We start from the raw sequence: 27,266 nt of genomic DNA on the forward strand, positions 1-27,266 counted from the left end.
CAGGGTCTGGTGACAGAACACTACTTTAGACCAGACTAGGGAGGGGGAGTAGGGCACACCAGCAGTCTGGTGACAGAACACGACAGACTAGGGAGGGAACGACCTACTGAAGGTTAGGTCAAGATACTGGCTACATCTTAAACCCTATCCTCTACATAGGGCACTACTTTAGACCAGGGTCTATAGGGTAGTAGTGCACTACTTTAGACCAGGGTCTATATGGTAGTAGTGCACTACTTTAGACCAGGGTCGATAGGGTAGTAGTGCTATACTTTAGACCAGGGTCTATAGGGTAGTAGGGCACTACTTTAGACCAGGGTCTATAGGGTAGTAGTGCACTACTTTAGACCAGGGTCTATAGGGTAGTAGTGCACTACTTTAGACCAGAACCCATTTGGGAGTCATTTAGGAAGCATTCCACTGTCTCAGTGTGAAGGCGGGTTCAGAGAGGGTCATACACGTAAGGACAATTACATAACTCTCTGACTGTGTCTTGCTCGTGTTGCAATGCCAAACACACACACACACACACACACACACACACACACACACACACACACACACACAAAGCTGATGTAAATAGTTTGTTGACTCATGGAACAACCGAAGTGTGGCTTGGTGTAGTAAGAAAGGTATGAGAGAGAGCTAGCTAGCTCAACCAATAGGACAGACACAGATATACAGTAAGAGCTATGTGTGAACAATAAGCACATCCTTCCATGCAGACAGACAAGATGGGAACCAAGGGGTGCATGTGGATCTTTAGTATCCCTGATTGTCTGTTGGACAGGAAACCTGTCCCAAACCAGCAAAAAAAAATCTAAACACTATAAAAAAAAATTAAAAAAATGGCTGCACACTGTCCTGAATGCTAATCTGTAAAAACATCTGTTAAATTAGGTGCTCTGTTTGCTGGTTTACAGCAGGTCATTTCACAGGGAACTGTAGGAAGTTCTGTCCTATTGTTGCATCACCAACCAAGTTCTAGAGCCTGGTCTAACTATATATACATACTGGGCTCTGGTCTTTACTAATCTCAGCAGAATAGTGAGCTGTGTGAGATAGGATATAAGAATCGAAACCAGTGAAGAAAGAGTATTGTGACACATCCCATGCTAACTGATCTGTGTAGGTTGGAGGCAGCTAATGACGAGTATTGGGAAACAGCCAATGCATACTTATCTGTGTGGGTTGGAGGTCAGTTATTGTTTGTCATTAATTCCACAGCATTAGGGATGGTTTGTTCATGACAGACACCTGCAGATAGCCAGCATCCTGATCTTCCGTGACAAAGTAAAATGATGCCATGTGGCGGCCTAAACACATCTACACTCAGTCACATTGGAGGGTTGTCTGTTCCATTATCTGATGAGGAAGTTAGGCATATTGGAGGGGTGTCCCATTGTCTGATGAGGAAGTCAGGTATATTGGAGGGGTGGCTGTTCCATTATCTGATGAGGAAGTCAGGTATATTGGAGGGCAGTCTGTTCCATTATCTGAAGGGCTGTCTGTTCCACTATCTGATGAGGAAGCCAGGTATATTGGAGGGGTGGCTGTTCCATTATCTGATGAGGAAGTCAGTCATATTGGAGGGCTCTCTGTTCCATTATCTGATGAGGAAGCCAGGTATATTGGAGGGGTGTCTGTTCCATTATCTGATGAGGAAGTCAGTCATATTGGAGGGCTGTCTGTTCCATTATCTGATGAGGAAGTCAGGTATATTGGAGGGGCGTCTGTAACACTATCTGATGAGGAGGTCAGTCATATTGGAGGGCTGTCTGTTCCATTATCTGATGAGGAAGCCAGGTATATTGGAGGGCTGTCTGTTCCATTATCTGATGAGGAAGCCAGGTATATTGGAGGGCTGTCTGTTCCATTATCTGTTGTGTCTGTTCCATTATCTGACGAGGACGTCAGGTATATTGGAGGGCTGTCTGTCCCATTATCTGATGAGGAAGTCAGGTATATTGGAGGGGTGTCTGTCCCATTATCTGATGAAGAAGTAAGGCATATTGGAGGTCTGTCTGTTCCATTATCTGATGAGGAAGCCAGGTATATTGGAGGGCTGTCTGTTCCATTATCTGATGAGGAAGTCAGGTATATTGGAGGGGTGTCCCATTATCTGATGAGGAAGTCAGGTATACTGGAGGGGTGTCTGTAACACTATCTGATGAGGATGTCAGGCATATTGGAGGGGTGTCCCATTATCTGTTGTGTCTGTTCCATTATCTGACGAGGACGTCAGGTATATTGGAGGGGTGTCTGTCCCATTATCTGATGAGGAAGTCAGGCATATTGGAGGACTGTCTGTTCCATTATCTGATGAGGAAGCCAGGTATATTGGAGGGCTGTCTGTTCCATTATCTGATGAGGAAGCCAGGTATATTGGAGGGCTGTCTGTTCCATTATCTGTTGTGTCTGTTCCATTATCTGACGAGGACGTCAGGTATATTGGAGGGCTGTCTGTCCCATTATCTGATGAGGAAGTCAGGTATATTGGAGGGGTGTCTGTCCCATTATCTGATGAGGAAGTAAGGCATATTGGAGGTCTGTCTGTTCCATTATCTGATGAGGAAGCCAGGTATATTGGAGGGCTGTCTGTTCCATTATCTAATGAGGAAGCCAGGTCTATTGGAGGGCTGTCTGTTCCATTATCTGATGAGGAAGCCAGGTATATTGGAGGGGTGTCCCATTATCTGATGAGGAAGTCAGACATATTGGAGGGTTGTCCCATTATCTGATGAGGAAGTCAGGTATATTGGAGGGGTGTCCCATTATCTGATGAGGAAGTCAGGTATATTGGAGGGGTGTCTGTAACACTATCTGATGAGGATGTCAGGCATATTGGAAGGGTGTCCCATTATCTGTTGTGTCTGTTCCATTATCTGACGAGGACGTCAGGTGTATTGGAGGGGTGTCTGTCCCATTATCTGATGAGGAAGTCAGGCATATTGGAGGTCTGTCTGTTCCATTATCTGATGAGGAAGCCAGGTATATTGGAGGGCTGTCTGTTCCATTATCTGATGAGGAAGTCAGGTATATTGGAGGGGTGGCTGTTCCATTAGTCAGTTTAATGACAATCAGAACTCAGTTAAATACCTAACAAGTAACTGGAATCATGACACACACATAGCTGACATTCTCCCACTAGATCCAGTCTAATTAACCCTTTGTGAATCATAGCTGACATTCTCCCACTAGTTTCAGTCTAATTAACCCTTTGTGAATCATAGCTGACATTCTCCCACTAGTTTCAGTCTAATTAACCCTTTGTGAATCATAGCTGACATTCTCCCACTAGTTTCAGTCTAATTAACCCTTTGTGAATCATAGCTGACATTCTCCCACTAGTTTCAGTCTAATTAACCCTTTGTGAATCATAGCTGACATTCTCCACTAGATCCAGTCTAATTAACCCTTTGTGAATCATAGCTGACATTCTCCCACTAGTTTCAGTCTAATTAACCCTTTGTGAATCATAGCTGACATTCTCCACTAGATCCAGTCTAATTAACCCTTTGTGAATCATAGCTGACATTCTCCCACTAGATCCAGTCTAATTAACCATTTGAGAATCATAGCTCACTAGTTTCAGTCTAACATTCTCCCACTAGATTTGTGAGTTTAATTAACCATTTGAGAGTCATTCAGCTTCAGTTTAATTAACCATTTGAGAGTCACAGCCTAGGGTGGGGGGGAAGTACTGTAACATTGTCTACACAACCTGTTGAGTTTAAAAAGCAAGTGTCACTGCATTGAATAATATAGTTAAGTTCTAATGCTTGTGAAGACAATGTATCTTGGCGATGAGCTTCGAGGGCAACAGCTCTTTTATAGAACGGGTTACCAACAATGATTGACACATTTTCCTTAAAATTATGAATTTATTCATACAATTTCATCCTTCCACAAGTTGAAGGTTGCTGCCCAAGTCGGCTTGTCAGCGTCGTGTGTATAGGTGGCAGGGAAGTCAAAATGAAGAGTAAATGGAGTCTTTTAATAAATGTCAACAGAACATGCTCCATAACACTAAAAGGTACAGACATGAAAAAAACATGGGTACGAGGACCCGTCGCGCACCAACACAACAAAATATCAACACTGACAATAAAACAATCTCTGACAAAGACATGAGGAGAAACAGAGGGTTAAATCAAATCAAATCAAATCAAATGTTATTTGTCACATACACATGGTTAGCAGATGTTAATGCGAGTGTAGCAAAATGCTTGTGCTTCTAGTTCCGACAATGCAGTAATAACCAACAAGTAATCTAGCTAACAATTCCAAAACTACTACCTTATAGACACAAGTGTAAAGGGATAAAGAATATGTACATAAAGATATATGAATGAGTGATGGTACAGAGCGGCATAGGCAAGATACAGTAGATGATATCGAGTACAGTATATACATATGAGATGAGTATGTAAACAAAGTGGCATAGTTAAAGTGGCTAGTGATACATGTATTACATAAGGATGCAGTAGAGGATATAGAGTACAGTATATACGTATACATATGAGATGAATAATGTAGGGTATGTAAACATTATATTAAGTAGCATTGTTTAAAGTGGCTAGTGATATATTTTACATCATTTCCCATAAATTCCCATTATTAAATACACAACAGGTAATGAATGGGGTTGAAAACAGGTGTGTGGGAAGACAAGACAAAACCAATGGAAAATGAGAACTGGATCAATGATGGCTAGAAGACTGGTGACGTCCAACGCCGAGCACCGCCCGAACAAGGAGAGGCAATGACTTCGGCAGAAGTCGTGACACGTCTGGTCTTTCATTTTATTGGTTCGGTTACTAGAGATGCAGCGTTTTTGTTCTGTATCCATGGACACAACCCAGTCGTTCGTTCTAAATGTTCCATTGGCATACTGGCTGGCAACGTTTTAATTAATCCCTTGCTTGCTAGCTAGCCAACTACGGCTAACTTACTGTCATGTCAAATAGTGCAACCAGAATAACAACAAAGTAGATCCATTTGCATTTTGTCACGGTTGTCCTCCTCTTCATCTGAAGAGGAGAGGCGAGAAGGATCAGAGGACCAAAATGCGACGTGGTATGTGTTCATGATGAATATTTAATTAAAGAAAGTACTGAACACTGAATACAAAAACAATCAACAAATAACGACGTGAAGCTAAATGAGACCTGTGCTGACATAAGCAACTAACATAGACAATCACCCACCAACAAACAGTGCACCCAGGCTACCTAAGTATGATTCTCAATCAGAGACAACTAATGACACCTGCCTCTGATTGAGAACCATACTAGGCCGAAAGATACAAATCCCCAAATCATAGAAAAACAAACATAGACTGCCCACCCCAACTCAAAGGAAAAAAGGTCAGAACGTGACACATTTGTTTAAGCTGTTTTCTAGTGACATTTATTTGTATACATCTATAACATTGAGCTAATGAGGTGTGATTTCACCTGGCGTAGAAAATGTGTTCCCTCGTCAGAACACTGTTGTTCAGAGGAGCTAGTCAACAACACAGCTAACACAATCACTTCAAACTGAATCAGGACACTGTTGTTCAGAGGAGCAAGCCAACAACACAGCTAACACAATCACGTCAAATTGAATCAGGACACTGTTGTTCAGAGGAGCAAGCCAACAACACAGCTAACACAATCACGTCAAATTGAATCAGGACACTGTTGTTCAGAGGAGCAAGCCAACAACACAGCTAACACAATCACGTCAAATTGAATCAGGACACTGTTGTTCAGAGGAGCTAGTCAACAACACAGCTAACACAATCACTTCAAACTGAATCAGGACACTGTTGTTGAGAGGAGCTAGTCAACAACACAGCTAACGCAATCACTTCAAACTGAATCAGGACACTGTTGTTGAGAGGAGCTAGTCAACAACACAGCTAACACAATCACTTCAAACTGAATCTGGAAAGACTGCAAACTAGCTAACACTTTGTTTCATTTTACCATTTTTCAATTGACATTTCTTAGTATATATCCATAAAAATGATGCCTGCTGATTCATGATTTCAACTGGCTGAGAAAAGCTGCCTGCCTGTCTGTCTCGTCTCGACTCAATCATTACTATTGGGACAGTTGGAAAACAAATTTGTAAAATGTCAGAGAGACAGACAGCAAGGTTTACACAAATCTCCAAAAACTAAATGTTAGTCTAAAAGAAATGTGAGATAATGTCTAGATGCTTTTTATAGTGGAGTTTATAAATTGCCTGGCTGGGCTGATGAGACAGTGGATTGATAAATTGCCTGGCTGGGCTGATGAGACAGTGGGATTGATAAATTGCCTGGCTGGGCTGATGAGACAGTGGATTGATAAATTGCCTGGCTGGGCTGATGAGACAGTGGAGTTTATAAATTGCCTGGCTGGGCTGATGAGACAGTGGAGTTTATAAATTGCCTGGCTGGGCTGATGAGACAGTGGAGTTTATAAATTGCCCGGCTGGGCTGATGAGACAGTGGATTGAGCAGTCAGATGTCTATTCCGGTGTCTGAATGTGGTTTTAACCAATCAGTATTCAGCATTACACAATGGTACTAGATGTTTGTGCATAACTGTAATGAATTATATATATATACAGTTGAAATCGGAAGATTACATACACTTATGCTGGAGTCATTAAAACTAGTTTTTCAACCACTCCAAAAATGTCTTGTTTACAAACTATAGTTTTTGGCAAGTCGGTTAGGACACCTACTTTGTGCAGGACACAAGTAATTTTTCCAACAATTGTTTACAGAGAGATTATTTCACTTGTAATGCACTGTATCACAATTCCAGTGGGTCGGACGTTTACATACACTAAGTTGAATATGCCTTTAAACAGCTTGGAAATTACCAGAAAATGATGTCATGGCTTTAGAAGCATCTGATAGGCTAATTGACATAATTTGAGTCAGTTGGAGGTGTACCTGTGGATGTATCTCATAGCCTACCTTCAAACTCAGTGCCTCTTTGCTTGAGATCATGGGAAAATCAAAAGAAATCAGCCAAGAAGAATTGTAGACCTCCACAAGTCTGGTTCATCCTTGGGAGCAATTTCCAAATGCCTGAAGGTACCACGTTCATCTGTACAAACAATAGTACACAAGTATAAACAACATGGGACCACGCAGCCATCATACCGCCCAGGAAGGAGACGTGTTCTGTCTCCTAGAGATGAACGTACTTTGTTGCGAAAAGTGCGAATCAATCCCAGAACAACATCAAAGGACCTTGTGAAGATGCTGGAGGAAACAGGTCGACATAACCTGAAAGGCCGCTCAGCAAGGAATAAGCCACTTCTCCAAAACCGCCATAAAAAAGCCAGACTACTGCACAAAAGATTGTACTTTTTGGAGAAATGTCCTCTGGTCTGATGAAACAAAAATATAATTGTTTAGTCATAATGACCACCGTTATGTTTGGAGGAAAAAGGGGGAGGCTTGCAAGCCAAAGAACACCATCCCAACCGTGAAGCACGGGAGTGGCAGCATCATGTTGTGGGGGTGCTTTGCGGCAGGAGGGACTGGTGCACTTCACAAAATAGATGGCATCATGAGGCAGGGAAATTATGTGGATATAATGAAGCAACATCTCAAGACATCAGTCAGGAAGTTAAAGCTTGGACGCAAATGGGTCTTCCAAATGAACAATGACCCCAACATACCTCCAAAGTTGTGGAAAAATGGCTTAAGTACAACAAAGTACAACAAAGTCAAGGTTTTAGAGTGGCCATCACAAAGCCCTGTCCTCAATCCTATAGAAAATTTGTGGGCAGAACTGAAAAAAGCGTATTGCAAGCAAGGAGGCCTACAAACCTGACTCAGTTACACCAGCTCTGTCAAACTTCTACAGATGCACAATCGAGAGCATCCTGGCGGGCTGTATCACCGCCTGGTATGGCAACTGCACCGCCCTCAACCGTAAGGCTCTCCAGAGGGTAGTGAGGTCTGCACAACGCATCACCGGGGCAAACTACCTGCCCTCCAGGACACCTACACCACCCGATGCTACAGGAAGGCCATAAAGATCATCAAGGACACCAACCACCCGAGCCACTGCCTGTTCACCCCGCTGCCATCCAGAAGGCGAGGTCAGTACAGGTGCATCAAAGCTGGGACCGAGAGACTGAAAAACAGCTTCTATCTCAAGGCCATCAGACTGTTAAACAGCCACCACTAACATTGAGTGGCTACTGCCAACACACTGTCAATGACACTGACTCTACTCCAGCCACTTTAATCATGGGAATTGATGGGAAATGATGTAAATATATCACTAGCCACTTTAAACAATGCTACCTTATATAATGTTACTTACCCTACATTGTTCATCTCATATGCATACGTTGATACTGTACTCTATATCATCGACTGCATCCTTATGTAATACATGTATCACTAGCCACTTTAACTATGCCACTTGGTTTACATACTTATCTCATATGTATATACTGTACTCGATATCATCTACTGTATCTTGCCTATGCTGCTCTGTACCATCACTCATTCATATATCCTTATGTACATATTCTTTATCCCCTTACACTGTGTATGACAGTAGTTTTTTTTGGAATTGTTAGTTAGATTACTTGCTCGTTATTACTGCATTGTCGGAACTAGAAGCACAAGCATTTCGCTACACTCGCATTAACATCTGCTAACCATGTGTATGTGACAAATAAAATTTGATTTGATTTGATTTGATTTGATTTTTGTCAGGAGGAATGGGACAAAATTCACCCAACTTATTGTAGGAAGCTTGTGGAAGGCTACCCAAAATGTTTGACCCAAGTTAAACAATTTAAAGGCAATGCTACCAAATACTAATTGAGTGTATGTAAACTCCTGACCACTGGGAATGTGATGAAAGAAATAATAGCTGAAATAAATCATTCTCTCTACTATTATTTTGACATTTCACATTCTTAAAATAAAGTTGTGATCCTATCTGACCTAAAACAGGGAATTTTTACTTGGATTAAATGTCAGGAATTGTGAAAAACTGAGTTTAAATGTATTTGGCTAAGAGGTGTATGTAAACCTCCGACTTCAACTGTATATATACGTATTATTTATTTCACCTTCATTTACCAGGTAGGCCAGTTGACAACAAGTTCTCATTTACAACTGTGACCTGGCCAAGATAAAGCAAAGCAGTGCGACAAAAACAACACAGAGTTACACATGGAATAAACAAACCATACAGTCAATAGCACAATAGAAACAATATATACAGTGTGTGCAAATGATGTAAGATTAGGGAGTTAATATCTCAAGCGGATTTCAATGGGAACTGTGTTGAGTACATACCAGCTGCATACCAGCTGCAGATTTCTCACTTCCTGTTTTGATTTCTCCTCAGGTTTTTGCCTGCCATATGAGTTCTGTTATACTCACAGACATCATTCAAACACTTTTAGAAACTTCAGAGTGTTTTCTATCCAATACTAATAATAATATGCATATATTAGCAACTGAGACTGAGGAGCAGGACGTTTACTTTGGGAACCTTATTCATCCAAGCTACTCAATACTGAAATAGTGCCCCCCAATCATAAGAAGTTTTAACACAGTGTCCAAGGAAGGGCCAGATGTATACACAATGGTGGCGTCTGCGTAGTGGTGGATCAGAGAATCACCAGCAGCTAGAGCAACATCATTGATATATACAGAGAAAAGGTGTGGTCCGAGAATTGAACCCTGTGGCACCCCCATAGAGACTGCCAGATGTCCGGACAACAGGCCCTCCGATTTGACACACTGAACTCTGTCTGAGAAGTCGTTGGTGAACAGGCGAGGCAGTCATCAGAAAAACCGAGGCTACTGAGTCTGCCGATAAGAATATGGTGATTGACAGAGTCGAAATCCTTGGCAAGGTCGATGAAGACGGCTGTACAGTACTGTCTTTTCTCGATGGTAGTTTTGATATCGGTTAGGACCTTGAGCGTGGCTGAGTTGCACCCGTGACCAGCTCGGAAACCAGATTGCATAGCGGAGAAAGCACGGTGGGATTTGAAATCGTCGGTGATCTGTTTGCTAACTTGGCTTTCGAAGACTTTAGAAAGCCAGGGCAGGATAGATATAGGTCTGTAACAGTTTGGGTCTAGAGGCAGGGCAGGGCAGGATGGACATAGGTCTGTAACAGTTTGGGTCTAGAGTGTCACCCCCTTTGAAGAGGTGGATGACCGCGGCAGCTTTCAAATCTTTGGGTATTTCAAACGACACAAAAGAGAGGTTGAACAGGCTAGTAATGGGGTGGCATCAATTTCGGTGGGATAATTTTAGAAGAGAGGGTGCAGATTGTCTAGCCCGGCTGATTTGTAGGGATCCAGATGTTGCAGCTCTTTCAGAACATCAGCTATCTGGATTTGGGTGAAGGAGAAGAGGGGGTGGGGGGGATCTGGCAAGTTGCTGTAGGGGGTGCTAAGATGTTGGCAGGGGTTGGGGTAGCCAAGTGGAAAGCATGGCCAACTGTAGAAAAATGCTTATTGAAATGATCTGTTATCGTAGATTTATCATTGGTGACAGTGCAGTGGGAAGCTGGGAGGAGGTGCTCTTATTCTCCATGTACTTTACTGTGTCCCAAAGCTTTTTGGAATTAGTGCTACAGGAAGCAAATTTCTGTTCGAAAAAGCTTGCCTTTTTTTTTGGGGGCTATTCGATGCGATTGCAGAACGCCACAGGATATTTCTCTCTTTGTTAACTTGGCATTCTAAGACTTTAGAAAGGCAGGGCAGGGCAGGGCAGGACAGGGCAGGGCAGGACAGGGCAGGGCAGGACAGGGCAGGACAGGGCTGGGCAGGACAGGGCAGGGCAGGGCTGGGCAGGACAGGGCAGGGCAGGGCTGGGCAGGGCAGGGCTGGGCAGGGCAGGGCAGGGCAGGGCAGGACAGGGCAGGGCAGGACAGGGCAGGGCAGGGCAGGGCAGGGCAGGGCAGGGCAGGACAGGGCAGGGCAGGGCAGGGCTGGGCAGGGCAGGGCAGGGCTGGGCAGGGCAGGGCAGGACAGGGCAGGGCAGGGCAGGGCAGGGCAGGGCAGGGCAGGGCAGGGCAGGGCAGGGCAGGACAGGACAGGGCAGGACAGGGCAGGGCAGGGCAGGACAGGACAGGGCAGGGCAGGGCAGGGCAGGACAGGGCAGGGCAGGGCAGGGCAGGGCAGGGCAGGGCAGGGCAAGGCAGGGCAGGGCAGGGCAGGGCAGGGCAGGGCAGGGCAGGGCAGGGCAGGGCAGGGCAGGGCAGGGCAGGGCAGGGCAGGGCAGGGCAGGGCAGGGCAGGATTGATAGGAGTCTGTAACAGTTTGGGTCTAGAGTGTCACCCCCTTTTGAAGATAGGGGATGGCGGCGGGACTACATGTTAGGTGACACAACGTGTTTCTTATCAGGTGATTGACAAGAATGACATCGTTACGTAAAAGTTTAGACTGCTTCCCAAATGGGCCCTGGCCAATCGGGATGCGCCGTTCAATAGAGATCTGTCAAGCTTCCAGAAGTAGATTTGTGTGCATGCACACCTAGGTGTATGATGACCTGTTATGTTAGTATCAATGTCAAATTAAAGTGAGTGTTTGTGAGTGTGTGTGTGAGCCCTTCTACTTAAAACCTCTCTGGGGTACGTGGGACTGTAGCGTCCCACCTCGTCAACAGCCAATGAAACTGCAGCCAAATTCAAAATACATAAATCTCATGATTACAATTCCTCAAACATACATGCATTTTACACCACTTTAAAGATACACTTGTTGTAAATCCAGCCACAGTGTCCAGTTTCAAAAAAGCTTTACGACGAAACGATTATGTTCGGTCAGAGCCAAGTCACAGAATAACAGCCATTTTTCCAGCCAAAGAGAGGAGTCACAAAAAGCAGAAATATAGATAAAATGAATCACTAACCTTTGATAATCTTCATCAGATGATACTCATAGCACTTCATGTTACACAATACATGTATGTTTTGTTCGGTAAAGTTCATATTTATATCGTTATATATAGTTTACATTGGCGCGTTATGTTCAGTAGTTCCAAAACATGCGGTGATTTTGCAGAGAGCCACATCAATTTTCAGAAATACTTATAATAATTATTGCATGGAATTTTAGATCCATTTCTCCTTAATGCAACCGCTGTATCAGATTTCCAAACAACTTTATGGAAAAAGCAAACCATGCAATAATCTGAGTATGGCGCTCAGAGACCAAAACAACCAAAACAGATATCCACCATGTTGTGCAGTCAACAGAAGTCAGAAATAGCATTTTAACTATTCACTTACCTTTGATGATCTTCATCAGAATGCAGTCCCAGGAATCCCAGTTGCACAATAAATGATTGTTTTGTTCAATAATGTCCGTCATTTATGTCCAAATACCTTCTTTTTGTTAGCGTGTTTAGCCCAGTAATCAAAATTCATGAGGCGCGATCACTAGGTGCAGACGAAAAGTCCAAAAAGTTATGTTTCAGTCCGTAGAAACATGTCAAACGATGTATAGAATTAATCTTTAGGATGTTTTTAACATAAATCTTCAATAATGTTCCAACCTGAGAATTCCTTTGTCTCTAGAAAAGCAATGGAACAGAGCTCGCTCTCATGTGAACGAGCGAGACTGAGCTCGTGGCTCTCTGGAAGACCTCTGACTCATTCCCCTCTCATTCGCCCCCACTTTACAGTAGAAGCAGCAAACAAGGTTCTAAAGACTGTTGACATCTAGTGGAAGCCTTAGGAAGTGCAATATGACCCCATAGACACTGTGTATGTGATAGGCCAAGAGTTGAAAAACTACAAACCTCAGATTTCCCACTTCCTCGTTGGATTTTATCTCAGGTTCTTGCCTGCCATATGAGTTCTGTTATACTCACAGACATCATTCAAATGGTTTTGGAAACTTCAGAGTGTTTACTATCCAAATCTACTAATTACATGCATATTCTAGCTTTTTTGGCTGAGTAGCAGGCAGTTTAATTTGGGCTTTTCATCCAAAATTCCCAATGCTGCCCCCTACCCTAGAGAATTTAAAAGTGAAAATGCAATGCTGCTTTCAGTCTGAGTATGAAAGCCACCCTATGTGGAAACAAGTTGTCCAAGAAAACTACATGGACACACACAGGATGGCTTTCATACTCAGACTGAAAGCAGCATTGCATTTTCACTTTTAAGTAGAAGGGCACACCCACACACAAACACTCACAAGCAAGCACATTTGCACACACAAACGCACACAAACACACACTCCTCTGACAAACAGTTTCTCTCTACTTGCCCTTTTTGCTCTTTCAGACAATTGAATCTACAGGTTGTTGTTATTTTGGCACAGTTAGACTTCCTTTCCCTCCCTCTCTGTCTCAGTCAGTCCCAGTCATGTTCTTCCCATGGTTATGTGTGTGGCTCAGTTCCAGTTCCCATGGTATATTTGGCTCCATCTTTGTATTCCTCAATCAAATGACCCTCCCCGACCTCACTAACCGCCCTTTGATGAACAGAGAGCAGATGGCATAAAGGAATGACTATGACTGGCTGAGCACACACACACACACCAAACCACACATCCGTCTAACAGAGAAGGGTGCGTCCAGAGCACTCACACACAAGTGGCGCAGCGGTCTAAGGCACTGCATCTCCGTGCTAGACGAGTCACTACAGACCCTGGTTTGATCCTGGGCTGTATCACAACTGGCCATGATCGGGAATCCTATAGGGCGACTCACAATTGGCCCAGCGTCGTCCGGGTTAGGGGAGGGTTAGGGGAGGGTTTGGCCGTCATTGAAAATAAGAATATGTTCTTCACATACTTGCCTAGTTCAATTTTTTTTTAACTGTGCTGATGTGTAATGAGTCCCAAATGGTGCTCTATCCCCTACATATTGGACCTGTGAAAAGTAGAGCACTACATAGGGCACGAGTACTCAACTCTGACCCTATGAGGTCTGGAGCCACTCTATCCCCTACAGAGGGGTATTCAACTCTGACCCTATGAGGTCTGGAGCCACTCTATCCCCTACAGAGGGGTACTCAACTCTGACCCTATGAGGTCTGGAGCCACTCTATCCCCTACAGAGGGGTACTCAACTCTGACCCTATGAGGTCTGGAGCCACTCTATCCCCTACAGAGGGGTACTCAACTCTGACCCTATGAGGTCTGGAGCCACTCTATCACCTACAGAGGGGTACTCAACTCTGACCCTATGAGGTCTGGAGTACTGCTGATTTTCTGTTCTACCTGATCATTAATTGATGTCCCAGGTCTAAATCAATCCCTGATTTGAGGGAAACCTGGGAGGACACCACGGAAGAAGCCACAGCTGTCCAAAAAAAAACATTGCTCCACGTCTGAAGTTCGCAAAAGTGCACCTGGATGTTCCACAGCGCTACTGGCAAAATATTCTGTGGACAGATGAAACTACAGTTGAGTTGTGTGGAGAAATAAAGGCACAGCACAGCACACCAACATCAAAACCTCCCAACTGTAAAGTACGGTGGAAGGGGCATCATGGTTTGGGGCTGCTTTGCTGCCTCAGGGCCTGGAGAGCTTGCTATCGTTGACGGAAAAATGAGTTCCCAAGTTTATCAAGACATTTTGCAGGAGAATATAAGGCTATCGGTCCTCCAATTAAAGCTCAACAGAAGTTGGGTGATGCAACAGGACAACGACCCAAAACACAGAAGTAAATCAACAGAAGAATAGCTTCAACAGAATAAAATACACCTTCTGGAGGGGCCTAGTCCGAGTCCTGACCTCAAGCTGATTGAGAGGCTGTGGCATGACCTCAAGAGCGTTTTCACACAAGACATCCTAAGAATATTGCTGAACAGAAACAGTTTCGTAAAGATGAATGGTCCAAAATTCCTCCTGACCGTTGTGCAGGTCTGATCCACAACTACAGAAAACGTTTGGTTGAGGTTATTGCTGCCAAAGGAGGGTTATTAAATCCAAGGGTTCACATACTTTTCCCACCCTGCACTGTGAATGTTTACACGGAGTGTTCAATAAAGACATGAAAACATATAATCGTGTGTTATTAGTTTAAGCAGTCTGTGTTTGTCTATTGTTGTGACTTAGATGAAGATCAGTCAGACCAATTTACGCATAAATCCAGGTAATTCCAAAAGTTTCACATACTTTTTCTTGCCACTGTATATAGTATACAGTATATTAGTGTGGGTATTTGAACACCATTTATGGGTATCTACTAAGTCTATCCGTACCTATTAGCATGACTTCACAGTCATTGTGCTAACGTTAGTTAGCATTGGCTCACAAAACTACCCTCTAACTTCCTTCATACTGGACACAGACACCATAACAATGGCATCTACAAGTTCATCTGACTATGAGGAAGTAGATAAAGGGCATCCCTCTAAGGCAAAGGTTGCATGTTTGAATCTCATCATGAGTAACTTAAGCATTTTAGCTAATCAGCAAATTTACAAAATACTTACTACTTTTTAGCTGCTTTGCAACTATTTAGCATGTTAGCTAACCCTCCCCTAAACCTAGCCCTAACCCTTACTCTAACATAGCATATAATACTAAAGCAATTGACTGTAATATATCATACTTAAACAATCAAAACATAGAATACTATACGTCCTACAATTCATATTATATTGTACGATGATAGGCCATTGTAATTAAAGCTAACGTAAAGTCAAATATCCTACTAAATGGATTTATGTTAAATATAATATGTTTTCTTCTGGTTGTCATGAGGGTCCTGTCCAATTCCTGTCCATTCTGTTTTCTGATTTTCAGTGACTGGTTGTCGCCCCCCCCCCATCCCTCCACCTCTTCCTCCTCCTCCTCCTCCTCCTCCACCTCTTCCTCCTCCTCCTCCTCCAAGATGAACTGGGGTGGGCTGCAGTCTCTCCTCAGCGGAGTGAATAAATACTCCACTGTGTTCGGACGCGTCTGGCTCTCCATGGTCTTCGTGTTCCGCTTCTTGGTGTTTGTGGTGGCCGCTCAGCGCGTCTGGGCAGACGAGAGTAAGGACTTTGTCTGTAACACGGCCCAACCAGGCTGCGTCAACGTCTGTTACGACCACATCTTCCCCATCTCACACATCCGCCTGTGGGCCCTGCAGCTCATCTTCGTCACCTGTCCATCTCTGATGGTTGTGGCGCACGTCACGTTGCGTGAGGAGAAGGATTCCAAGTACTCCGCAATGCATGAAGGGTCGCATTTGTACACTAATCCAGGGAAGAAGAGAGGAGGCCTGTGGTGGACCTACCTGGTGAGATACTAGCATACTGTACACAACACCAGACAACACTAACATACTGTACAGACCACAACACCAGACAACACTAACATACTGTACACAACACAACACCAGACAACACTAACATACTGTACACAACACAACATCAGACAACACTAACATACTGTACACAACACAACACCAGACAACACTAACATACTGTACAGAACACCAGACAACACTAACATACTGTACACAACACAACACCAGACAACACTAACATACTGTACAGACAACACAACACCAGACAACACTAACATACTGTACACAACACAACACCAGACAACACTAACATACTGTACACAACACAACATCAGACAACACTAACATACTGTACACAACACAACAGACAACACTAACATACTGTACACAACACAACATCAGACAACACTAACATACTGTACACAACACAACACCAGACAACACTAACATACTGTACACAACACCAGACAACACTAACATACTGTACACAACACCACAACACACCAGAACATACTGTACACAACACCACCAGACAACACTAACATACTGTACACAACACCAGACAACACTAACATACTGTACACAACACAACACCAGACAACACTAACATACTGTACACAACACAACACCAGACAACACTAACATACTGTACAGAACACAACACCAGACAACACTAACATACTGTACACAACACCAGACAACACTAACATACTGTACACAACACCAGACAACACTAACATACTGTACACAACACAACACCAGACAACACTAACATACTGTACACAACACAACACCAGACAACACTAACATACTGTACAGACCACAACACCAGACAACACTAACATACTGTACTCAACACCAGAACAACACCAGACAACACTAACATACTGTACTCAACACCAGAACAATGTCTATATTGGGAATTAAAATAATTGCAACACAAATCATTACATTATAAAAATGACTCATGTTTTACCTATTTGTTGATGTTCCAGTCTAGTTGTTATTCTTAAAATCCCACCTACCAGTGTTTCCCCTATATTCACTAAGGAGAGGTGGGTCGCCGCTGCTAAATCGTTGCCGCCACCCCCAAAAAAATATGATTAAAACATTGATATTATATATAATTCATATTATTTATTTATTCATTTATTTCTTTATAATTTTCGTTATGGTAAAATATTTTCACTGTAAACTTAAACGACTTAAACCATATATAAAGTTTGTAGAAAATATAATGGACCTATATATCTTTTTAAATAAGATCATCTTCGAAAATGAACAATGACCAAAGTAAAAACTAGACAGGGAGGGAAGAATCTTAAGCATGAAACTCACCGAGAATCTCATTGCCAATAGACTGCTGAATGGTACCTGTGTTAGCTGCCGTGCCCGTGCATGGTCCTTAGCTAGCTAGCTACTATGTGCCAGCTTGCGAATTTGCTAATGTTAGCTAGCTAAACATTTGGCTATAGGCTGGCACAGGCAGTATGGGATTGTGGATGGTGAATCAAATATTGCTTCATCATCTTGCTAGGTAGTTATCAAGCTGTGGTCATCTGGCTAATAACAACAAGGGCATTCTACAAAATAGCAACATTAGTGCAGCTAACTATCTAGCTAGCTAACATTGGACTCTAGACCACAAGCAATAGGCATGTATATGCATTGTCAAACAACGCTACTGCCACCTTCTGGTGTGGAGTATTTTAACAAGGCTGAGTGGCTGACGGTCTTTGCTGTGTGAACACAAAATATGTTGACAGCCGGCAGGCAAACTTTAAACAATCCGACTGGTGTTCCTGAGCATTAAAATTCCATAAATGTCATAGCATGGTGCCCCCATAGATTAAAAAAAAAAAATCATGTTTGAGTCACTCAGATAGCATAAGAACACAGCACAAGACATGGCAAAATGTGTATAATTTTAGGTAATTAGCTTAAAAACTTTAAATGGTCTCTCATTCCTATGACAAAATGTGTATAATTGCAGGACATTAGCTATAAAACAGACATGTTTTCAGTGAGGGGAAACCCTTCAGCCTGTTTATTTAACCTGCCACTGTGCTGCATTGGGCTACAGGTTATAATGCTTTTAAAAGGGCAAATTATATTTCAGAAGGTGTCAACATAATTTAATTTCCATTCATTTAGGAGTAGAATGTCCTTTTTTTTAAAGATAGAGACAGAGAAAGAATGAGAAAGGGAGAGAGAGAGAGAAAGAAAGAGAAAGAGAGACAGAGACAGAATGAGAAAGAGAGAGAGAGAAAGAAAGAGAAAGAGAGAGAGAGAAAGAAAGAGAAAGAGAGAGAGAGAGAATGAGAAAGAGAGAGAGAGAGACAGAGACAGAATGAGGAAGAGAATGAAAGAGAAAGAGAGAGAGAGAGAGAAAGAGAGAGAGAGGGGAGGAGAGAAAGAGAAAGAGAGAGAAAGAGAGAGACAGAGATTATGTACCTACAATATGAGTCAATGTATAGGTTATATTTGAAGCTCAATGGTAGCCTACGACCACGGCACTGACAGGCCTCAAATGTAGTGAGGAGGAAACAAGGAGAGGACAAGCACACACTGGCTAACATGTCATTCTACATGGAGACTTTACCACAACCTATTTTAATCCAGCACAAACTATCAAAATGACAGGCTGCTTTAACACTGAGAATAAAAAGGGTGGTTCACTGACTACAGTATTTTAGCAGTCAAATGGCAACTCCTATCAAATCAAATTGTATTGGTCACATACACATATTTAGCAGATGTTATTGTGGGTGTAGCGAAATGCTTGTGAATACAACTAAATAAAACTACAAATAATTGCTGTAACCTGTATTTGCTGTCTGTTCTCTTCTATAGTGTAATCTCTGTGTCTACTTATACTCAATCTCTACTTCTGGTTATTACAACAGGAGTCGAATGGAACTTAATTCTAGATCTGAATGAAAACCTGTATTTGCTGTCTGGTCTCTTCTATATATTTTTTCCTTCTGTGTCATTGGCTTGTTTATTGTTTATTCCATGTTATTCCATGTGTAACTCTGTGTTGTTGTCCGTGTCACACTGCTTTGCTTTATCTCGGCCAGGTCGCAGTTGTAAATGAGAACTTGTTCTCAACCGGCCTACCTGGTTAAATAAAGGTGAAATAAAATAGTCTATTCTCGATATCTAATTCTACTCAATCTCTACTTCTGGTTATAACAACATGAGTCGAATGGAATCTAACTCCTCTCAATGAATTGATCTGAATTAAACTATTTTAACTAGTCAACTGGACACCCATATTTCCTGTGTGGCCTCTTTAAAGATGTTTTAATGACGATTCTTTATTTATCTCTAATCCTCCCCGTAGGCGAGTCTGATCTTCAAGGCGGGCTTCGACGCCACCTTCCTCTACATCCTCTACTACGTCTATGAGGGTTATGACATGCCTCGTCTCTCCAAGTGCTCCCTGGAGCCCTGCCCCAACACCGTCGACTGCTACATCTCCCGTCCCACCGAGAAGAAGATTTTCACCATCTTCATGGTGGTCTCCTCAGCCGTCTGCATCCTCATTTGTATCTGTGAGATGGTCTACCTCATCTACAAGAGGATCCAGAAGCTCATCAGGAAGAAGGTGGTAGAGAGTCATGAGACGACGTTGTTGACGGCGCGGAGGTCGAGATCCAAGTCTACGAGATCCAAGTTGTCTGTCAGGGAGGACCCCACCAACACAGCCTCCATTCAGAACCTCTGTAATGTCATGACGGAGGCGGCGCCGTCAGAGAAGAAGAAATAATAGGTCATGTGACGCGGTGAAGCTGGAATGGGGGGGGGTGGGGGTGAATTGGGAGTGGGAGGAGAGTTTGACCGTCTAAGGTCAGGAGATAGCATATGTCTTAGGGTGGATTATAAACTCTAAGGTCAGGAGATAGCGTATGTCGTAGGGTGGATTATAAGCTCTAAGGTCAGGAGATAGCATAAGTCGTAGGGTGGATTATAAGCTCTAAGGTCAGGAGATAGCATAAGTCGTAGGGTGGATTATAAGGTTTAAGGTCAGGAGATAGCGTATGTCGTAGGGTGGATTATAAGGTTTAAGGTCAGGAGATAGCATATGTCGTAGGGTGGATTATAAGGTCTAAGGTCAGGAGATAGCGTATGTCGTAGGGTGGACTATAAGCTCTAAGGTCAGGAGATAGCATAAGTCGTAGGGTGGATTATAAGGTTTAAGGTCAGGAGATAGCATAAGTCTTAGGGTGGATTATAAACTCTAAGGTCAGGAGATAGCGTATGTCGTAGGGTGGATTATAAGGTTTAAGGTCAGGAGATAGCGTATGTCGTAGGGTGGATTATAAGGTTTAAGGTCAGGAGATAGCATATGTCGTAGGGTGGATTATAAACTCTAAGGTCAGGAGATAGCGTATGTCGTAGGGTGGACTATAAGCTCTAAGGTCAGGAGATAGCATAAGTCGTAGGGTGGACTATAAGCTCTAAGGTCAGGAGATAGCATAAGTCGTAGGGTGGATTATAAGGTTTAAGGTCAGGAGATAGCGTATGTCGTAGGGTGGATTATAAGGTTTAAGGTCAGGAGATAGCATATGTCGTAGGGTGGACTTCATGCTTTCACCAATGATTGACATTCACTTTAATTTAACCTTTATTTAACTAGGCAAGTCAGTTAAGAACAAATTCTTATTTATAATGACAGCCTACCAGAAGGCAAAAGGCCTCCTGTGGGTACGGGGGCTGGGATTAAAAAATAAAAATAAAATAAAAATATAGGACAAAACTCACATCACGACAAGAGAGACAACACAACACTGCATAAAGAGAGACCTATTAATTGATTTCTGATTGCCCTTAATTGATTGAATGTGTGTGATGTGACACAAACAATACGAAGTGCATGCTCTTCAACCGATCGCTGCCCGCACCCGCCCACTTGACTAGCATCACTACTCTGGACAGTTCTGACTTAGAATATGTGGACAACTATAAGTACCTAGGTGTCTGGTTAGACTGTAAACTCTCCTTCCAGACTCATATTAAGCATCTCCAATCAAAAATTAAATATAGAATTGGCTTCCTATTTCGCAACAAAGCCTCCTTCACTCACGCAGCCAAACATATCCTCGTAAAACTGACTATCCTACCAATCCTTGACTTTGGCCACATCAATTACAAAATAGCCTCTAACACTCTACTCAGCAAATTGGATGCAGTCTATCACAGTGCCATCCGTTTTGTCACCAAAGCCCCATATGCTACCCACCACTGTGACCTGTATGCTCTCGTTGGCTGACCCTCGCTTCGCTTCAAATTCATCTCCAAACCCACTGGCTCCAGGTCATATATAAGTCTTTGCTAGGTAAAGCTCCGCCTTATCTCAGCTCACTGGGCACCATAGCAACACCCACCCGTAGCACACGCTCCATCAGGTATATCTCATTGGTCACCATAGCAACACCCACCCATAGCACACGCTCCAGCAGGTTTAACTCACTGGGCACCATAGCAACACCCACCCGTAGCACACGCTCCATCAGGTATATCTCACTGGTCACCATAGCAACACCCACCCGTAGCACGCGCTCCATCAGGTATATCTCACTGGTCACCATAGCAACACCCACCCGTAGCACGCGCTCCATCAGGTATATCTCTCTGGTCACCATAGCAACACCTTTTTGGCCACCTTTACTTCCAGTTCTCTGCTGACAACGACTGGAACGAATTGCAAAAATGACTGAAGATGGAGACTAATATCTCCCTCACTAACTTTAAGCGTCAGGTGTTTGAGCAGCTTACTGATCGCTGCAGTACACAGTCCATCTGCAAATAGCCCATTCAACTACCTACAGTTGAAGTCGGAAGTTTACATACACCTTAGCCAAATACATTAAAACTCAGTTTTTCACAATTCCTGACATTTAATCCTAGTTAAAAGATTCACCACTTTATTTTAAGAATGTGAAATGGTAGAGAGAATTATTTATTTCAGTTTTTATATATTTCATCACATTCCCAGTGGGCCAGAAGTTTACATACACATAAATAGTATTTGGCAGCAGTGCCTTTAAATTGTTTACCTTTGGTCAAATGTTTCGGGTAGCCTTCCACAAGCTTCCCACAATAAGTTGGGTGAATTTTGGCCCATTCCTCCTGACAGAGCTGGTGTAACTGAGTCAGTTTTGTTGGCCTCCTTGCTCGCACATGATTTTCAGTTCTGCCCACACATTTTCTATATGATAGAGGTCAGGACTTTGTGATGGCCGCTCCAATACCTTGACTTTGTTGTACTTAAGCCATTTTGCCACAACTTTGGAAGTAGGCTTAGGGTCATTGTCCATTTGGAAGACTCATTTGTGACCAAGCTTTAACTTCCTGACTGATGTCTTGAGATGTTGCTTCAATATATCCACATAATTTTCCTCCTCATGATTCCATCTATGTTGTGAAGTGCACCAGTCCTTCCTGCAGCAAAGCACCCCCACAACATGAGGCTGCCACCCCTGTGCTTCACGGTTGGGATGGTGTTCTTCGGCTTGCAAGCCTCCCCCTTTTTCCTCCAAACGTAACGATGGTCATTATGGCCAAACAGTTCTATTTTTGTTTAATCAGACCAGAGGCTGTTTCTCCAAAAAGTACGATCTTTGTCCCCATGTGCAGTTGCAAACCGCAGTCTGGCTTTTTTATGGCGGTTTTGGAGAAGTGGCTTCTTCCTTGCTGAGCGGCTTTTCAGGTTATGTCGATATAGGACTCGTTTTACTGTGGATATAGATACTTTTGTACCTGTTTCCTCCAGCATCTTCACAAGGTCCTTTGCTGTTGTTCTGGGATTGATTTGCACTCTCTCACCGAAGTACATTCATAACAAGGAGACAGAACGCGTCTCCTTCCAGAGCGGTATGACGGCTGCATGGTCCCATGGTGTTTATACTTGCGTACTATTGTTTGTACAGATGAACGTGCTACCTTCAGGTGTTTGGAAATTGCTCCCAAGGATGAACCAGACTTGTGTAGGTCTACAATTATTTTTCTGAGGTCTGGCTGATTTCATTTGATTTTCCCATGATGTCAAGCAAAGAGGCACTGAGTTTGAAGGTAGGCCTTGAAATACATCCACAGGTACACCTCCAATTGACTCACATGATGTCAATTAGCCTATCAGAAGCTTCTAAAGCCATGACATCATTTTCTGGAATTTTCCAAGCTGTTTAAAGGCACAGTCAACTTAATGTATGTAAACTTATGAACCACTGGAAATGTGATACAGTGAATTATAAGTGAAATAATCTGTCTGTAAACAATTGTTGGAGAAATGACTTGTGTCATGCACAAAGTAGATGTCCTAACCGACTTGCCAAAACTATAGTTTGTTAACAAGAAATGTGTGGAGTGGTTGAAGAACGAGTTTTAATGACACCAACCAAAGTGCATGTAAACTTCCGACTTCAACTGTAGCTTCTTCCCCATGTTTGTTTGTTTTTCTGCTCTTTTACACAGCAGTATTTCCACTTCCTCATCTGCACATGTATCACTCCAGTGTAAATTGCTAAATTGTAATTACTTCATCGCTATTGGCCTATTTACTTCATTTGTACACACTGTAAACAGATCTTCTATTGTGTTATTGACTGTACGATTGTTTATTCCATGTGTAACTCTGTGTTGTTGTTTGTGTCGCACTGCTTTGCTTTATCTTGGGCCAGGTTGCAGTTGTAAATGAGAACTGGTTCTCAACCTGGTTAATTAAAGTTGAAATTAAAAATACACATACAGAGAGACTCATGAATTGATTGCTGATTGCCCTTAATTGATTGCTGATTGCCCTTAATTGATTGCTGATTGCCCTTAATTGATTGCTGATTGCCCTTAATTGATTGCTGATTGCCCTTAATTGATTGCTGATTGCCCTTAATTGATTGCTGATTGCTCTTAATTGATTGCTGATTGCCCTTAATTGATTGCTGATTGCCCTTAATTGATTGCATGTGTGTGCTGTGACTTTGGCGATTCACCTTGATGAACTGTTTTCACTTTTTTTTAACCACCCTCCTCCTGTGATTGGAGCATCCCTTAAACTACTGTCCCTTAGCTGTTTGTGCAGGTAATTAGTCTGGTGTATCACTGTAACGAACTTCTTCTTCGTCTCATGAGGAGAAGGAAGGATCGGACCAAAATGCAGCGTGGTAAGTGTCCATGTTAAATTTATTATATCAGAACACGAAAAATAATTAAATAACAAAGTGAAGGAAAGAAATGAAAATCGAAACAGTTCCGTATGGTGAAAACACAGACAGAAAACAACTACCCACAAACACCAGGTGGGAACAGGCTGCCTAAGTATGGTTCTCAATCAGAGACAACGATTCACAGCTGCCTATGATTGGGAATCATACCAGGCCAAACACATAGAACTATAACACACAGAACAAACATAGAATACCCATCCCGACTCACGCCCTGACCAACCTAAAATAGAGACATAAAAAAAGGAACTAAGGTCAGGACGTGACAGTCACTCTTCCCAAGGCCCATTACCTCAGAGGTTCTATCTACTGTGACATCACTGCCATGTACATATCTGTTTCATCTGGTTACTGCGTTATCATTTATACATTATCAGTCATGTTTTGCTCAGCACTCACGGCTTGCGTCCCAAATGGAGCCCTAGTCACTGGATAGTAGGACTGGGAATTGCCAGTGATCTCACGATACGATATGATTACGATACTCAGGTGCCGATTAAGATGTATTGTGATTCGATGCTGTGATTGTATTGTGATTCGATGTTCCACTGTACTGTATGTCTGCTAAGGAGAGACAAGAGAGAGAGAGAGAGAGAGACGTGACAAAATTAGTTTTGATCAGTCATGGAAATAAAAGTGCTGAAAAACATATTGTCTCTTTATTTTATAAACAAGATGGAGAACAAGCTATGAAGGAACAATACTGTTGATCAAAGAATACCAGTTATATATCAGTTAATGGAGGTCATGTCAGGAAATGTTGGTGTTATGCAACAATGCAACACTCAGATTAAAATGCTGTGATTATTATGAATAGAACTTTGGATATCTTTTTCCCGTCTGCACTTCCCAAGGACAACACATCCCCAAGGACACAACACATCCCCAAGGACACAACACATCCCCAAGGACACAACACATCCCCAAGGACACAACACATCCCAAACACCAAGGACACAACACATCCCCAAGGACACAACACATCCCCAAGGACACAACACATCCCCAAGGACAAACACATCCCCAAGGACACAACACATCCCCAAGGACAACAAATCCCCAAGGACACAACACATCCCCAAGGACAACACATCCCCAAGGACACAACACATTCCCAAAGACAACACATCCCCAAGGACACAACACATCCCCAAGGACACAACACATCCCAAGGACACAACACATCCCCAAGGACAACAAATCCCCAAGGACACAACACATCCCCAAGGACACAACACATTCCCAAGGACACAACACATCCCCAAGGACACAACGCATCCCCAAGGACAAAACACATCCCCAAGGACACAACACATCCCCAAGGACAACACATCCCCATGGACAACACATTCCCAAGGACACAACACATCCCCAAGGACAACACATCCCTGAGGACACAACACAACCCCGAGGACACAACACATCCCCAAGGACACAACACATCCCCAAGGACAACACATCCCCAAGGACACAACACATCCCCAAGAGCACTTACCATCAAACCAATGGATCGATCTGTTAAATGACCCTTAGTTAAACATGTAGTTCTTCCAAACAGACTACTTCATAGTTCTTATTATTGGGTTTTATTTCCTATGTATTGTTTTATATAAAATGTTTTTGAAGTCTAAAAAAAAGTTTGTCAGTCTTTTATTTGGTGTTCATCAGAGGTCATGCTCAGAGAGAGAGAGAGGAAGAAAGATAGAGAGAGAGACAGATCCCCAAGAGAGAACAGATCCCCAAAGAGAGAGAGAGACATCCCCAAGAAAGAACAGAGAGAGAGGAAGAAAGATCCCCAGAGAGGAAGAAAGATCCCCAGAGGAGAGGAAGAAAGTCCCCAGAGAGAGAGAAGGAATCCCCAAGAGAGAAGATCCCCAAGGAAGAAAGATCCCCAGAGGAGGAAGAAAGATCCCCAAGGAAGAAAAATAGAGAGAGAGAAGGAAGAAAGATAGAGAGGAGAGGAAGAAAGATAGAGAAAGAAGAAAGATAGAGAAGGAAGAAAGATCCCCAGAGGAAGAAAGATCCCCAGAGGAAGAAAGATAGAGAAGGAGGAAGAAATCCCCAGAGGAGGAAGAAAGATCCCCAGAGAGGAAGAAAGATAGAGAGGAGAGGAAGAAAGATAGAGAGAGAGAGGAAGAAAGATACAAAGAGAGGAAGAAAGAAGAGAGAGGAAGAAAGATAGAGAGAGAGAGGAAGAAAGATAGAGAGAGAGAGGAAGAAAGAGAGAGAGGACAAGAAAGATCCCCAGAGGAAGAAAGAAGAGATCCCCGAGGAAGAAAGATAGAGAGAGGGAGAGGAAGAAAGAGATCCCCAGAGGAAGAAAGATCCCCAGAGGAAGAAAGATCCCCAGAGGAAGAAAGATAGAAGAGAGAGAAGAAAGAATGGAGAGGAAGAAAGATAGAAACAGAGAGTTCTTCCAAGAAAGATAGAGAGTTCTTATTAGGGAAGAAAGATAGAGATATAAAATGAAAGATTTTGAAGTCTAAGAAAAAGTTTGTCAGTCTTTTATTTGGTGTTCAAGAGGATCAGCTCAGAGAGAGAGAGGAAGAAAGATAGAGAGAGAGAGGAAGAAAGATAGAGAGAGAGGAAGAAAGATAGAGAGAGAGAGAAGAAAGATAGAGAGAGAGAAGAAAGATAGAGAGAGAGAGAAGAAAGATAGAGAGAGAGAGAAGAAGAGAGAGAGAGAGGAAGAAAGATAGAGAGAGAGGAAGAAAGATAGAGAGAGAGAGGAAGAAAGATAGAGAGAGAGAGGAAGAAAGAGAGAGAGAAGAAGAAAGATAGAGAGAGAGGAAGAAAGATAGAGA

At 42.9% G+C, this 27,266-nt stretch overlaps 1 protein-coding gene across 1 annotated transcript in view; it reads left to right on the plus strand.

Annotated features, from left to right (window-relative positions):
* The window catches only part of LOC112234249 (gap junction beta-4 protein-like), a 21,348-nt gene extending 562 nt beyond the window's left edge, over positions 1-20,786 (plus strand). The window contains exons 2-3 of the mRNA XM_042295065.1: positions 15,751-16,228; positions 19,584-20,786. Of these exons, the coding sequence (XP_042150999.1) occupies positions 15,839-16,228; positions 19,584-20,009 (816 nt within the window). The 5' untranslated portion in view covers positions 15,751-15,838 and the 3' untranslated portion in view covers positions 20,010-20,786. The remainder of the gene's footprint in view (positions 1-15,750; positions 16,229-19,583) is intronic.
* Positions 20,787-27,266: the final 6,480 nt, after the last annotated feature.

Source organism: Oncorhynchus tshawytscha, linkage group LG13 (genome assembly GCF_018296145.1).
Source record: "Oncorhynchus tshawytscha isolate Ot180627B linkage group LG13, Otsh_v2.0, whole genome shotgun sequence".
NCBI classification, from domain to species: domain Eukaryota; kingdom Metazoa; phylum Chordata; class Actinopteri; order Salmoniformes; family Salmonidae; genus Oncorhynchus; species Oncorhynchus tshawytscha.